This window comes from Hoplias malabaricus, chromosome 6 (assembly GCF_029633855.1).
Source record: "Hoplias malabaricus isolate fHopMal1 chromosome 6, fHopMal1.hap1, whole genome shotgun sequence".
Taxonomy (NCBI): Eukaryota; Metazoa; Chordata; class Actinopteri; order Characiformes; family Erythrinidae; genus Hoplias; species Hoplias malabaricus.
The window spans coordinates 6,464,226-6,480,659 of NC_089805.1; the positions used below are offsets into that span (position 1 = coordinate 6,464,226).

Consider the following 16,434-nt stretch of genomic DNA (forward strand, 5'->3'; position numbering starts at 1 on the left):
CACAGAGCGAATTACTCCGAGACTTTTTCACAGAATTATTCCGAGTTTTTTTCTGGAATTCTGACTTTAATCTCGGAATCTTGTTTTTTTGTTTTTTTTTTCAAAGCTGTGGCCCTAAAACTCCGCCCGGACATGTCCGGGTAAAGAGGACGTCTGGTCACCCTCATATATTCTTATTTTTATTTTCAGGGCCTTGGCCCTAAAAGCCAGCATTGTACAAGTTAAAAACTTGAGTTTCAACAGCGCCTCCTCGTGGTGAACCGTCAGACTGCAACAGGACAACATGGACATTCAGTGATCAGCCATAACCTTATGCACAGCTCCTTGTTTCTTCCCTCACTGTACATTGTCTAATCTCCACATCAGGAGCACTTTGTAGTTCTACACTTACAGAACGTTGTCCAGAGTCATGTGGCTCTGCATCCTTTGTTTGTCCCCTTTCCCCCTGCTCTTCAATGCTCAGGAGCTGCAGAGGACCACCAGGTATGATTTTGGCAGTGGATCATTCTCAGCGCTACAGTGATACTGATATGGTGTTGGTGTGTTAGTGTGTGTTGTGTTGGTATGAGTGGATCAGACACAGCAGTGCTGCTGGAGATTTTAAAACCCCTCAGTGTCACTGCTGTGAGAATAGCCCAATCCAAATATCCAGCCGGCAGCATCCAGTTACCACAAATGAAGGACAGGAGCAATGGTTCAAAATTTCCCGGCCTGTACCACCCAACTTTTACATGTAAAAATATTTAGAGCCCCCATGAATCCAACGCACACACAAACACACATATTGTTTGCTTCCAGACTTCAACTGGGATTCATTTTGAACACTGTAATTCATATAAACTGCAATGCCTTGTTGAAGAAAACAAAATAAACGGACAAATCTCCTTTAGAGACAAACAAGATATGTGTGTGCAGCAGGTAGTGTCGCAGTCACACAGCTACAGGGGCCTGGAGGTTGTGTGTTTGATTCCCGCTCCGGGTGACTGTCTGTGAGGAGTGTGGTGTGTTCTCCTTGTGTCTGTGCGGGTTTCCTCCAGGTGACTGTCTGTGAGGAGTGTGGTGTGTTCTCTCTGTGTCTGCGTGGGTTTCCTCCGGGTGACTGTGAGGAGTTGGTGTGTTCTCTCTGTGTCCGCATGGGTTTCCTCCGGGTGACTGTCTGTGAGGAGTTGGTGTGTTCTCCCTGTGTCTGCGTAGGTTTCCTCCAACAGCCCAAAAACACACGTTGGTAGGTGGATTGGTGACTCCAAAGTGTCCGTAGGTGTGAGTGAATGTGTGTGTGTGTGTGTGTGTTGCTCTATAAAGGACTGGCGCCCCCTCCAGGGTGTATTCCCGCTTTGCACCCAATGATTCCAGGTAGGCTCTGGACCCACAGCGACCCTGAACTGGATAAGGGTTACAGATAATGAATGAATGAATGAAGATAGGTGTGTCTACTCCAGCAGCACTGCTGTGTCACTGTTTGACATCTGTTAATAAGCTCAGATTACCAAAGCTGAAATAACTCACAAATTAAAGCTGTGTTAACAGTGCATCATCATGCTGGATCATTTTTTGTCATTGAAAACAGTCATTTTATCATGTCAATATATATTACATTAATTACAAACCCCAAACAAAAGGAACAAAGAAATAATAGAGTTAATGTGACCGTTTTATTTTATTTATCAATATGATAAAGCATTTTTTGGTTTATTTTTGTTTCACATTGAAAGAGTAGAGGTCAATTTAAACAAACATATAAAACCATACATAGATTTAACAATGGCAATAAATCATCATCAATACACATACTGATGCGTGGATTTAGAAAATGTAAATCAATACATTTGACAGGCACATTTCGTGGCAAGACATTCCAGGTAGGTTCCAGACCCACCATGGCCCTGAACTGTTACAATGAATTAAATAAATACATTTTAAATAAATAAATAAATAAATAAACAATAAATTAAATAATAAATACACCCATCTGAACTGTTTATGACCAATCACATACCACAATACTACAAAGCATTTTCTGACTTATAACAGCTAGTTATTAGCATAACAGTCGATATCATGTCCTACAGAGTCATAGGAACGAACAAAACAGAAGAAGATTACACATTCGTACTGTAAACTTTTTTCTATTATTTTTTTTGTATATTTTTTGTGCAGTAAACTATTGATTGTTTGATCCCCTGTTTTGTTTGGTCACAGCGGGGAATGTTTGTTTACATTGTAGCTGGTCAGCCCTTAAGTTTGCTCCTCAGATTAGAAGCGATCAAATCCATCCTTATGAGGTGCCCAATCACTGTGGTCCTGATTTGCTCCCAAGACTCTTTGCTGTTGTTCTGCAAAACAAACATGAAATAAGAAGAACACATTACAGGGGCAATATGTGATTTTCACCGTTATATTTATTAACAATAATTATTAAACTGATTATTGGTTAATTTCCTTTTTTTTAACATAAAGTGAAACTCTTAGAGTGAAATTTCTTAGCCATCACAGAATGAACCAGTTGACACTCAATGGAGCGGGTCTCCCTTGTGAGGGTGGCCATGTTTAAAATAGGTTTAATTACAGAATCTCTTCCAGGCTCCTAGGTGACATTATACTTGGTATTTCACAATGAAGACATTTGACACATTTAAAACGGCCTTAAGTCAATACAGAATCACTCATTACTAGAAGCGCCATCTGCTGGAACAAATCCTGCATTGTTTTATGCCTTTACCCCCATCAGTCACATTAAAGGCTAAGCACCAGCTCTATGAAAGTGTCAAACAAATAAATACAGTGGAATTTGAGTACCTAACTTGTGTTTATTGATAGTCAGAAAACATGTTATTTCTTACTAATTGAAGGAATAAGGTTTAAAAGACCGTTGGTGCCCCCCGTCCCCCCAACGGTGTTGGGAAACTCTAATAGGCGTCTTGCCTGTGACGTAGATGGTGGACAACAACTCTAGAAGCTGCACTTAATTTAATGCAAAATGACGAAAAGGTGTGTTGCTTTTGGCTGCAATCATTCAATGTACAGTGGGACATCTGTGCACAAATGGCCCAAAGATCCCAAAATATCCAGAAAATGGACTAAATTTGTCCACTTTAAACGGGCACTTTGGAAAGGACCATCCGCTCACTCCGTTATCTGTAGCTCATTTCACTGGCGCTTTTCCAACAATATGGGCATGTAAGGACACCAACGAAAGGTGTACAAGAGCCTCTGTAACATGGAGGTAAACAGGGTAAGGACACTCACTTCGCCTGTTTTAGTTGGTGTTAGTTAACGTTAGCTTGACTCGCTAAACTCGGTGGCTCAGATTATACTCGGCTACGTAGCTGCATTACGGAGGTTTATAGTGTCGGATGAATTCGAGTTCGACTTCGATCACATTTACAAGAATAACTGTACCTCTAAATTTGAGTTTAGCTTATTGCTAGGCTATTGTCATGAATAATGTTGGTTATTTAGCTAGATACTCTCATAACAGTCAGTCATAACGGTGTTTTACCGCGGCGTTGTTCAGCTGTTGTCCACCGGTGACGTCACGGTTGCGTTCAAGAATTTCCGTAGCGAGCTCTGGTTTTTCCGTCAATTTAATAAAATTGTCAGTTTTAAAGCAAATTAAGCTGCTATTTTCATTTTAATTCATACTTATATCTGTCAGTAACTAAAATAATGTGAAATATTCATGGAGGTCCATTAAGTGGTGCTTAGCCTTTAAATACACTACACGTCCAAATATTTGTAGACACTCTTTATAATTTATGTATTCAGCTACTTCAAGGAGAACCAATGGTCAACCTCACTTCTTGGTTTTGCTCCATATTTCATTAAAGCATATAAATCCAAACATCTCCAAAATCAAAAGTGGAAGAGGGCAGCTATAAAACTCCAGCAGTGAAACAGCATTCTCTTAAGAGTGATGGAGCGTCTCTGAGATGAGCTGAATTATTAGCCATTAGTGATCCATTATCAGTAGCTGACCTCAGTTATGTTCTTATGGTTGCAAATAAATCCTCCCTGGAAAAGTAGAGGCCGCTACTGGATGGGATCTCCCTATTAATTGCTTAATGTATTTGCTTCATGTCTTTGGTTACACCATTTTGATTAGTTTAAACAGAAATGCTCTTACCTTTAGGATTTCCTTCAGCTTTCTGAAGTGTTTTCTGGGTGACTTTATTCTTGTGGCTGGGTAGGATTTTGCCTGTTAGAGAAATTTTAGAGAACATTTTAATACATTTTACAAAAAGTTACTTTAGTACACATTGTTTCTGCATTGACTTAGTCACGGTGCACTTTATCTGGTTCAAGAGCAACCCTCTTGTGGCTGTATCATGAATATATTATAGCAGCTGTAATGGTAAGATTTGCTTAGCATGCTTATATTTATTGGTGCATTACTGTATGTATATAAGGACACCACTGGAGGACATAACTGCCTGGATTATAAATGTACAGTAGCTTTTACATTGTGGGCACAGATATCATACCATGGGGCATTCTTGTGCAAGCACACAAGAGCATAAGATCACTATTCCCAGTGCTAACTGTTGGCTAGGCAGTATAAAACCTGGCAGGAGTGGGCTGCTGTGCAGTGGAACTGTGTTCTCTGTGTGAAAGGGTCAATTGACACCCGCAATTTTAAAAAAATGTTGGATTACTTTTTATCCACAACTCCAGCAGCACTGCTGTGTCTGATCCACTCATACCAGTGGAACACATATACTATACTAACACAACACTACCACGTCAGTGTCACTGCAGCAGTCAGCATGATCCACCACCCAAACCATAACTGCTCTGTGCAGGTCCTGAACATTGAAGATCAGGGTGAAATGGAATAAGAAGTAATTGTGGACTGTAAGTGTAGAATTACAAAGTGCTCGTGTATGGCCAAACAGACAATGACTGAAGACACTAGGTAGGTGTTCCTAATCCAGTGATCGTTCAGTGTATATAGGCATGTATTCCTGAGGTGTGCTATGTTTTTATGTCCCACTTACGCAGCTTTGGAGCTCCTTCAACTGTCGTTCTTGGAAAACATTCCGGAAATCGTCCAATTTTTTAGGATCCCAATCCGCAGCATCGGGATCGGCGTCAAAGAGCTGGGCGATCTGCTCTGCCACCTCAGCCAGAAACCTCACTTGCTGCTCAGGCTGTAGGGTGAGAACATAAACAAGAGGTATGATATTCATAACTACACAATCATATCGGAAATGTGGACAAAGGGTATGATATTCAATGTTCCTCATTACCTTGCTGTTAAAGATTTTTGCATACAGTTGATGTGGAAAGGGTGTTTTCATAGATTCCGTGTGTTCACCCTGAAAAGCAATGGAAAACATGATTAACATTAGAATGTCGTATATGTAGTCGACACACTCGTACATTCATCATGCAACCAACCAGATAGTTGCATAATCACTTCACTCCGTTTAAGAGCAATGTTTAATTGTTAAAAATAGCAATGGCTAGGGGTCATTTTCACAAAATCACAAAACCTTTAATGCAGTTCAGGAGACCCAGAGAAATGTCGTTGTGTAAAAAGCAGCTGAATGTCTGTGACAAACAATGAACGCCTAATATACAACTATCAAACTTGACAAAAACGTATGTATGCTAATAAATATGCTATTGTATGCTAGTATGCTAATAAATTATTAAATGATATTTATATATTAACATCCTCCCTAGTCATTGATTTCTCATTAGATGTTCAATAATTTTCGTTAATGGTACGTACGTCATAATCGTATTCTGCAGTCATAGTTCAGCAATGTAACCTGCGTCCATTATCATGCAAATGAAAGGTCGTGTGTGTGTATATATATATATGCAAATGTATGCACATTTTAAAAGTCTGTCGATGTTAATGTTTGTGTTTATTTTAGTCATTAGCATGTGGTCATCACTTACCATGGTCCGGAGCAGTGAAAGTGTCCTGCCGCTGAGGATGTTGTAACGGTTCCAGTCGCAGGAGACGTGTTCGCTGCGGACGCTGCAAAAGAGCAGAGAAAGACACAGCGCTATGTATTTGGAGTTCATCTTTGTATTGGCGCGCTCGCTGGTTTAGTTCGGTGAGGAGCGACATGTTGCCGGATTTATACGAGTGTGTGGAGTTTGGAAAGGGAAAACGAAGATGGAGTTTTAAAAGTAAGAGGAATCCTAGGGAATTACGCAATTTTGCTTTCACTTTTGAGGTAACGTCAGAGGGCAATCCCCGTCCTTACTTACTTACTTACTTACTTATTTATTTATTTATTTATTTATTTATTAGTTGGATAGTTAGTTATTAAGTTAGTTAGTTGGTTAGTTTGTTTGTTTGTTTGAGGCGACTACCTCAAGGCACGCTACATTATTGCCTTATATACTCTTGTTTCTATAATGCTTTGATACTGAAGCGCGCATGTTCCTGTTCACCGTCATGGCGTTCAGACTCAAGACGGCGATTTAAGAAACACAAAATAGGCATGGAATCGATCAAATATCGCGGTATTGAATAGGTAGTATACTAAATATAGCCGAATAAAAGGCTTACCTGTTTAAAATGTGGATTATTAAATGCCTTAAAAGTGTTCATCTCTGCTCAGCTTGGCTCGCGTCTGTTGCGATATAAACCGAAAACGAAATGAATTCTACCCTTATCTTGGCCACTCCGCCGCCACGCTTTCGATTACAGCATGACGTGACGTAACCGACAGAGCAACATTTCGTTGTAGTTGTTTTTTTTTCTTTTAATTTGAATTAGTAGAACTTTCCTTGAATTCGGTTTCAGAGATTGCATCACACACTAAGACACACCTCCAACGCTTATAATATAATATAACGTAATCAAATATAATGTAATCGAATATAATCCCAGACAGTGAGCATATGTCGGTTCACTGGCATAAAAAGGTTGGCACACCACTGACTGTAGGCCACTTTTTTAAATTCACAAAATCAAACAGATTTTAAATTCACAGATACTTTTATTCTGGAAAACAAACTAATATAAATATTAATTAATTAAAATTAATTGATTACAATTATTTACATATCTAATTTATAAAGAATAACAAAATAACTTAATGAAGGAAAAAAATAGTAAACTTGGACTGTGAATGGAAACATGCTAACGTGCATTTTGTCTAAAGTTTGGTTTAATCCAAACTCGGTTGTCCGCCCAGAAAACACTGTGCAAAACACCAGCGGACCTCCAACTTTGCGCTCAGTGGACCAACCGTAGTACGCCATCTCCTTGCTATCAGGAATCTAATCTAATCGAATCGAATCGAATCGAATCTAATATAATATGTTGCGCAGCAGATAGTGTTTCAGTCACACAGCTCCAGGGACCTGGAGGTTGTGGGTTCGATTCCTGCTCCGGGTGACTGTCTGTGAGGAGTGTGGTGTGTTCTCCCTGTGTCTGTGTGGGTTTCCTCCAGGTCACTGTCTGTGAGGAGTGTGGTGTGTTCTCCCTGTGTCTGTGTGGGTTTCCTCCGGGTGACTTTCTGTAAGGAGTGTGGTGTGTTCTCCCTGTGTCTGTGTGGGTTTCCTCCGGGTGACTGTCTGTGAGGAGTTCGAGTGTTCTCCCTGTGTCTGTGTGGGTTTTCTCCGGGTGCTCCGGTTTCCTCCCACGGTCCAAAAACACACGTTGGTAGGTGAATTGGTGACTCAAAAGTGTCCGTAGGTGTGAGTGTGTGAGTGAATGTGTGTGTGTGTCTATAATATAATATAGAGTGGTGCAGCAGGTAGTGTCGCAGTCACACAGCTCCAGGGACCTAAGGGTTGTGGGTTCAAGTCTCACTCCGGGCGACTGTCTGTGAGGAGTCTGGTGTGTTTTCACTTGTCTGCGTGGGTTTCCTCCCATGGTCCAAAAACACGATGGTAGGTGAATTAGCGACTCAAAAGTGTCCATAGGTGAGAGTGTGTGAGTGAATGTGTGTGTCACCTTATGAAAGACTGGCGCCACCTCCAGGGTGCGTTCCTGCCTTGCACCCAGTGATTCCGGGTAGGCTCCAGACCCACCACAACCCTGAACTGGATAAGCGGTTACAGATAATGAAAGAATACAGTTATTTCCCTTTTTGTCCTATTCAGTGGAAATTACATGAGATAAACAATCACATTACTCTGTAGTACGTAAATGAACCAGTTTATGCTTCACAGAGCGGGTCCTTCTTATGGGGGTGGCCATGTTCAAAGCAGGCTTTGTGCAAAATTTCTGTATATGTCTCTGTTTTCAATGTAAAGAAGAATGGACAGCTCCTTTAAATTAATAATGCTGCGTTTTTAATCTGGTAGTTTGTCTTCCAACATTTGGACATCACACTCAGGGTGCCAGTGCCCTAATATCAGGATATTGTGAGTTCAAACATTGGTAAAATATACTGGTGTTTTTTCATGTCAGACTTTCACCATAAAATATTGCAGTATGTTTTTTTTGGCAGCCATACATTTTATATTCAAGAACTGGTTTATTTTGTTTGTTTTGTTTACAATAAACTGTGGAAAAACCCCCAGAAACATACCCTTACCATACAAATAATATGTGAGTAATTTGACTCTATGACAAATCCGTTAAGGCGGTAAAAAAGAACAAGGAAACGGGTCATTTTTGACTATGTGATGAGATTAAGGTGATGCCACACTCCAGTGTGGGAACACAGGTTGACCGTGAACTTCCCTGACCAACACTCACCACACACCAACCACAAACACCCACACAAAACAATCCAACCAATGCAACCCAAACACAAAAAGCCCCAAACCAGAGGAAAAAAAGAATAAACCCTGCAAATAACAGAGAAGAAGGAGTTGCTGAGCATGCTGGGAGTCCCCCATGAGTCCCAGCTCCTCCCAGTCCCACAAGAACCACCCATAATGGTATGTGTTTTATAAAATAATAAATAAATAAAAAATTTACAGTGTTGTCTGTTATATAAATTCATTCATTCATTATCTGTAACCGCTTATCCAGTTCAGGGTCACTGTGGGTCCAGAGCCTACCTGGAATCATTGAGCGCAAGGCGGGAATACACCCTGGAGGGGGCCTTCACAGGGCAACACAGACACACACATTCACTCACACATTCACACCTACGGACACTTTTTGAGTTGTCAATCCACCTACCAACATGTGTTTTTGGACTGTGGGAAGAAATCGGAGCACCCGGAGGAAACCCACGCTGACACACGGAGAACACACCACACTCCTCACAGACAGTCACCCAGAGGAAACCCACACAGACACAGAGAGAACACACCACACTCCTCACAGACAGTCACCCGGAGGAAACCCACGCAGACACAGGGAGAACACACCACACTCCTCACAGACAGTCACCCAGAGGAAACCCACACAGACACAGAGAGAACACACCACACTCCTCACAGACAGTCACTCGGAGGAAACCCACGCAGACACAGGGAGAACACACCACTCTCCTCACAGACAGGCACCCAGAGGAAACTCACGCTGACACAGAGAGAACACACCACACTCCTCACAGACAGTCACCCGGAGGAAACCCACGCAGACACAGGGAGAACACACCACACTCCTCACAGACAGTCACCCGAAGGAAACCCACGCAGTCACAGGGAGAACACTCCTCACAGACAGTCACCCGGAGGAAACCCACGCAGACACAGGGAGAACACACCACACTCCTCACAGACATTCACCCGGAGGAAACCCACGCAGACACAGGGAGAACACACCACACTCCTCACAGACAGGCACCCGGAGGAAACCCACGCAGACACAGGGAGAACACTCCTCACAGACAGTCACCCGGAGGAAACCCACGCAGACACACGGAGAACACACCACACTCCTCACAGACAGTCACCCGAGCGGGAATCGAACCCACAACCTCCAGGTCCCTGGAGCTGTGTGACTGCGACACTACCTGCTGTGTTATATAAATGTTGTGCATTATTTATTTTATAAACACAATTAAAAATAAACAAACAAACAATAACACAGCATTTCAAGATGAAATAGCATTTTTGTTTGTTTGCTTGTTTGTCAGTAAAGAGATATGAGAAAAAATATTTTGGCTGATATAAATAGTTGACTGTTACAGAGACTGTATTCAAACTTCATAAAGTTTACAGTCTTTTACTGTCATGGGTTTGCAGTTATTCATCATATAATCTATTTTTATACAATGCATAATTGTAATTCTATTGCTTTATTCTTCTCAACGTGTCCCATCCGGAGGAGACTTTAGTGTCACAGTAAACTGATCTGTGAAAACACATCTGCTTTAGGTGCAGTTAGGTGACTCACTTGAATAATAGGCTGTGACAAGTACGATCAGTTCTCATTGTTCACAGGGATCAAGTCTATTACAGCTCCTCTGCACCAAAGACAAATCACCAACTGAATGATCTGAATTATCTTTATGATGGAAGACAAAATGTTCTTGATATTTTGAAATAGAAAAGCTTGATATAGCGTGAGGGGCAACAAGGATCCGGGATCTCAGGGTCATGAGTTCACAACCTACCTCAGGTTAGTTCACAGCTGTCCTTCCCCAGTCCAAAAACACATGTCCACAGGTGTAAGCGTCTGAGTGAATGTGTGAGTGTGTGATGCCCTGTGATGGACTGGTGCCGTGGCTGGGTGTGTTTTCACATTATGTCCAGTGATTCCAACCCAACACAACCCTGAATGAATGAATGAATGAATGAATGAATGAATGAATGAATGAAGAAATAAAATAATAAGGTTAAAGGTACTTACATTTATTTAGAATGTACTAGTCACAACTTCATCAATAAAATCCATAGGAATTAGAATCAAGGGGGCAATCAAAACTAAGCTCCTTCATTTACTTATGGCAATTTAGAATAATTAATAGTTTAAATACATGTAAAAATATGAGGCTCAATCTTTAAACTATGAACTATGTATCTAAGGTGTAAAGCTTATGTAAATTCATGTGTGGCACCTTTAATTTTATTCATGTAATTACTCATCTTGTTAGATGGTGTATGTATTTATAACAGTGTTATACCACTATTTATAACGTTATAACATGTATATTCAATGTTATAACATATCAATAACAAAGTTATTTGATACTCATTATAAAATTAATCTTAATTTTGTTAATGCCCCTTTAATACTGTTTGTTTCTTCTTATATATTTTTAACTAATGTACTATTATCTGTTTTTATATACACTCTTTATTCCACAAGTTTCCCTCATGCCCTCATTTCACTGATGTGATATCATCAAGCACATGCCTCAGTTACATGTAATTATCCCACATCCTCTTGTAGTTATATTTTGATGTTGCTTTGACCGCACCCTGCTTTGACACCAGATTTTTGAAAGTTTGAATGTTTAAACGTTTCTTTATGGGTGCAAATATGCATTTTAACTTGACTAGCCATTTAACCCCATTGTTGTTCATTGGACATTATTTTTTCTTGGTGAAGAGAAATATACCAGAACAGAACACACTGTTTCCATGTAAATCAAAAGAGGGATCCCAAACAACAGCGGTCGACAAAATCATATTTTTGTTTGAATATTTATTATGCTTTTACTATATCATACAACAATAAATACAATAAAACAATGCAAAAACGATCGAAAGAATGGCAGTAGAAAAGTAATAAATAGAATAAATAGATCAAGTAAAATAATTTGTTGCAATTCATATTTAAAAATAAATAAACAAATAAATAAATAAGCGTCAAAAACAAAAAAGCCATAAAAATGAAAAAATCTCGACATTTAAAAGTTGGGTTTGTTTAAAGGCTGAGGTCGTTCAAACGTTGGGGTCTAGTTTAGTCTTGATGCCCACTAAGGCGAGTCTGCGCAGATGTTCCTGAATGATTCCGACAACGTCTCTCCAGCCACTGGCGCTGTGATCCTGCGAAGAGAAGGACCAGGCTTTTTTGATTTTCGAAATGGAAATAAACGAACACTTTTTCTATATAAACATTTAAATATGGATTTTTAAAATAATGAAAAAATGAAAAATTGAAAAAATGAAATGAAATGAAAAATGAAATGAAATGAAATGAAAAAATGAAAAAATGGTACAGTTTGTCCAACATATTAAATTTAGCAAAGAAATAGTCTTGAGAAAAAAATGTAAGTGACATTTTTGAAAACCAACAAACAGTTGTCAATAGAAGAGTCGCATTAGAGGTAAAGGTGGTGGTGGTAGCGATAGTATAATGATATCGTGTTTTTGCGAAGACATGGCGTACTGAGTGATGCGTGTAGCGTTGAATCTTTTCTCACTGTGAACTTACTGTGTGTTTGAGGTGAGAAATGAGACCTCTGAAATGTATCTCCATCTTCTTAATTATCTTCTTGTTCAATTCACTGGAGTTGGTTTTCGTTGCCTTCACAGGAAAAAAAAATCATGAGACCCATTACTATTGCCCTATTTCGTGCACATTTTAGACCACATTTTTTTTATTAAATATATTTTTACATTACATATGATTTACTATATTCCAATTTTCATTTTGTTTAGTAACCAACAACGTGCATTATTATTATTATTATTATTATTATTATTATTATTATTATTATTATTATTAATAGTAGTAGTAGTATTGTTGTTGTTATTATTGCCGTTTAAATCTTCTCAAGTTCGCATTGAAAAAGCAAAAAAACGTTCCCAATTCCTTTTTAAATCATTTTTTACGTACATTCACGTTTTTTATGTTAATTTTCAAAAACAATGAATTCGGTTGCTACTAGTTTTAGTTGTTTTAATGTTGGAGATTTACACGGCAAATTCACCTGGGCGTCCTGGGCCCCGGATGTTAATCACTGCTGTTTTGTACTGTATTGTTTTTAGCGTGTTATATGTTAGGGCTTATACTTACACATCCCTCGATCTCGGTGGTCTGTCGGTGGATGTCCTGTATAAACGTTTGCAACTTTTTCTGATCACACTCAGCGCTGTCGTCGGATTTCTCGAAGAGCCGCATCACGTGCTTCAGAACGCGCAGGATAAACAGCAGGTGATCTTTGGCCTAGAGCGAAATTAAACAGATTTACACTGATTTTCTAATGCTGTGCCACACTAGATATCGGTACCGCGCGTTCGCGTCGGACCACACTTCAGGATCAGGTGCGTTCCTGCCTTACCTGCAGCTCAGTAACGTGACTGTAAAGTCTGTATGGAAATTCCAGGTTTCTGTTTCCGTGACGTACGACATGTGTGCACTGCACAGAAAATAAACCCAAAGCACATTACAAATTAAATTTATTGCAACAACAACAACAACAACAATAATAATATTAAAAAAGAAGAAAAAGCAAGCATTTTTTCTGAAACATCAGTAGTTTTTACTTTGCTAAATTTTAGAAATTGTGGCAAATTTAAGACCGAAGCTATGAACCGTTACCTTTCCAACATAAGCCTTACATAATTCTGTAATGTTCCTTTAGAGAATACGTAACATTATCTATCACTTAAAATTCAACAAACGTGCAATTTGACCGGTAATATTTGCGCATGAATGCTTTCACTCTGCACATATTTTGCTTATATTTATGCAAAACACTCAAGAAATTGTAAAACATATGGAAATAAAAATGCCATTAGGTCGTTGGCAATAGAAGTTTTCTTTTTTAGTTTGAGGCGTACAGCTTTACGTTAATAAAAATCCTGCCAACGTTACCCTTATCTTCCAGCCATATTTTGCCCCCTGAGCAAATAATTTCACGTACCGCCTCCTGAAGATGAAACATGGACCTGTTGCTTAAATCCTGGAAGTTGCTCTTCATCCACATGCATCCACTCGCGCTGTTCCAGCAGCAGCCCAACACCACGAGAACTGCGGGGATGCACAACTTCAATACTGCCATTTTACACCCGAATAAATGTATGAGAGCTAATGAAGTAAGCTGGTTATTAGACAGAGTTCGAATGAGAATCTCAAAGTTGTCGCGTTGTCCTTCATACTCCTGCATTTAAAGCAGGTAAAGTGAAACGTGTGCTTCCCCAGCTCTTTCGAGTTTCTCATTTCTCACGCTTCTGTGGAATGCAAGCTCATTTGGTGGTCACCACCAATCTATTAGTGAGGAGTAACAAATATATTTTAATAAAAATCATAAGACCAGGCATGCTGATATTTTACTGTATCATTTAGAGTACAATTGATTGTATGAAACAATGCTTCTTAGAAATTTAGCACCAAATTGCCTATTTTGGAAGGTGGTGGGGGGGGCACGTTTGATAAAGATTTATTTGATACATTTTATTTCAGCCGTTCTATTTTAAATTAAAATGTAAAAATCGTTTTGTTTTTATTTGTTTATATTTGCACGTTAGTTATTACATTACAATAATGCACATTATTGATACAATATTATATTACTATGTTATAAGTATGCAATTTTACATTTTGGGAATGTTTGACTTTTATTAATACATTTATTTATTCATTCATTGTCTGAAACCTCGTATCCAGTTCAGGGTCGTGGTGGGTCCGGAGCCTCCCCGGAATGGAGGGAACACACCCTGGAGGGGTCGCCAGACCTTCGCAGGGTGACACACACTCACACCTATTTTTGGACCATGGGAGGAAACCCACGCGGACACGGGGAGAACACACCACACTCCTCACAGACAGTCACCCGGAGGAAACCCACGCAGACACAGGGAGAACACACCACATTCCTCACAGACAGTCACCCGGAGGAAACCCACGCAGACACAGGGAGAACACACCACACTCCTAGCAGACAGTCACCCGGAGGAAACCCACGCAGACACAGGGAGAACACACCACACTCCTCACAGACAGTCACCCGGAGGAAACCCACGCAGACACAGGGAGAACACACCACACTCCTCACAGACAGTCACCCGGAGGAAACCCACGCAGACACAGGGAGAACACACCACACTCCTCACAGACAGTCACCCGGAGCGGGACTCGAACCCACAACCTCCAGGTCCCTGGAGCTGTGTGACTGCGACACTAACCTGCTGCGCCAGTATTTTTACTGAAGTGATGGTTCAGCTCTACTGTAAAAACGTGACATGGAAATAGTCATATCCTAGCTGTTTTGAATGTTTGAACTCTCCTAAATAAAAATAAACAAATTGACTATTTTATATATATATATATATATATATATATATATTTTTTTTTTTTTTTACATATATGGCTGTCAGAGCGTTGTTCAAATGTGACGTCATTTAGCACGATCTGCCCATTATTTGTGAAATGTATTGGAATTAATTCTGTTAATAACAGAATTGACGTTATTTACATATTTGATTTTTAGACAGAAGGGTTGTTTTCGGCTACTGTTCCAGCAGCGACCAAAATCAGGAACAACACTTCAGCTCCAGATGGATGCCTTGACATATTCTGTACTTTCAGTTTTGCAGAATGGAAAGTATCTTTTGAAGGTCAAATGTGAATATTTTAATGACAACATTAATGTAAAATAACATCGTTCTTTTATGTATAAGGTATAACCTACAGTTACGATGTGAAAGTGGAGAACTCTTCACAAACAGTCACCCGGACACTACCGGTGACGTCATCGTGCAGCTCTGAACGTTTAAAATTGTCTAATCGTGACTGTGCTAAATATATTATTAACAAATATTTAATAGGAAATATGACTCAAATATTGTGGTCCCTCACCTCCAGCAACTTCAGATGAAATATCGCTTGGATTCATCTAAGATTCATTCATTCATTCATTGTCTTTACCCACTTACACAGTTCTTGGACTTGATTGGTCCGAGGCCTACGCGGAATCGCTGAGCCCAAGGCAGCAACACACCTTTGGCGAGGCGCCAGTTTGTCTAAATGTTAATATACTTATCCTCCAGTTACATTTAAATTTGGTTCTCTTACCGTGTTAGAGCAACTGTTATGTCACTGCATATTCAGGTTGGAATTCTTTAGTGAGTTTAGACTTTTATATGTCTCTGTATATTTCCAAACTATTCCAGACTTGTGTTTTATTTCAGCAGAAAGGGCAGCTCCTGTGTTCATTAAGTTACACCCAGAGCACACAATAAAACAGAGGAGACGGTTATATCGCGGATGCGGATATGTATTTATTCAGGAGTAACTGACTAACTGGAGCATTTGACGTTCACGAACTCTCGCGCGTGTTTTTGTAGTTAGCTGGGAACATTGGGATTAAACGTTGAAACGACGCCGATTCTTGTTTTTATTTTTTGTTTGTTTGTTTGTTTTTCTTTGAGGGGGCGCGAGGATGTATAAGGAATGCTCCTGAAAAACACATCAAAAGGTAATTTTTGTGGGTTATTAATGTTCATGTACGAGTTAAGCACATGTGGCGTCGGCCTATTTCTGCTGAAGCGTGAGCAATGTGAGGTTGACCTGCAGCGGGGAGAACTCTTCCCTCTCACGATAGACACGGCAAGAAAAAGGGCACAATCGAGATCGAATCACAGCTTCTCTCAACCGCAGCACCGCAG

At 39.9% G+C, this 16,434-nt stretch overlaps 2 protein-coding genes across 2 annotated transcripts; both read right to left on the reverse strand.

The window, feature by feature from the left end:
• Positions 1-1,770: 1,770 nt before the first annotated feature.
• Positions 1,771-6,065, reverse strand: LOC136699422 (interferon a3-like). The gene is made up of 5 exons (XM_066674125.1): positions 5,908-6,065; positions 5,247-5,315; positions 4,995-5,147; positions 4,124-4,195; positions 1,771-2,333 (listed from the first exon to the last, which is right to left on the reverse strand). Exons 1-5 carry the CDS (start codon positions 6,034-6,036, stop codon positions 2,229-2,231), a joined length of 528 nt encoding a protein of 175 aa, XP_066530222.1. The 5' UTR covers positions 6,037-6,065; the 3' UTR covers positions 1,771-2,228.
• Positions 6,066-11,763: 5,698 nt separating this feature from the next.
• LOC136699424 (interferon a3-like) lies at positions 11,764-13,829 on the reverse strand. Its single transcript, XM_066674126.1, has 5 exons — positions 13,692-13,829; positions 13,107-13,184; positions 12,842-12,991; positions 12,257-12,349; positions 11,764-11,868 (listed from the first exon to the last, which is right to left on the reverse strand). Exons 1-5 carry the CDS (start codon positions 13,827-13,829, stop codon positions 11,764-11,766), a joined length of 564 nt encoding a protein of 187 aa, XP_066530223.1.
• Positions 13,830-16,434: the final 2,605 nt, after the last annotated feature.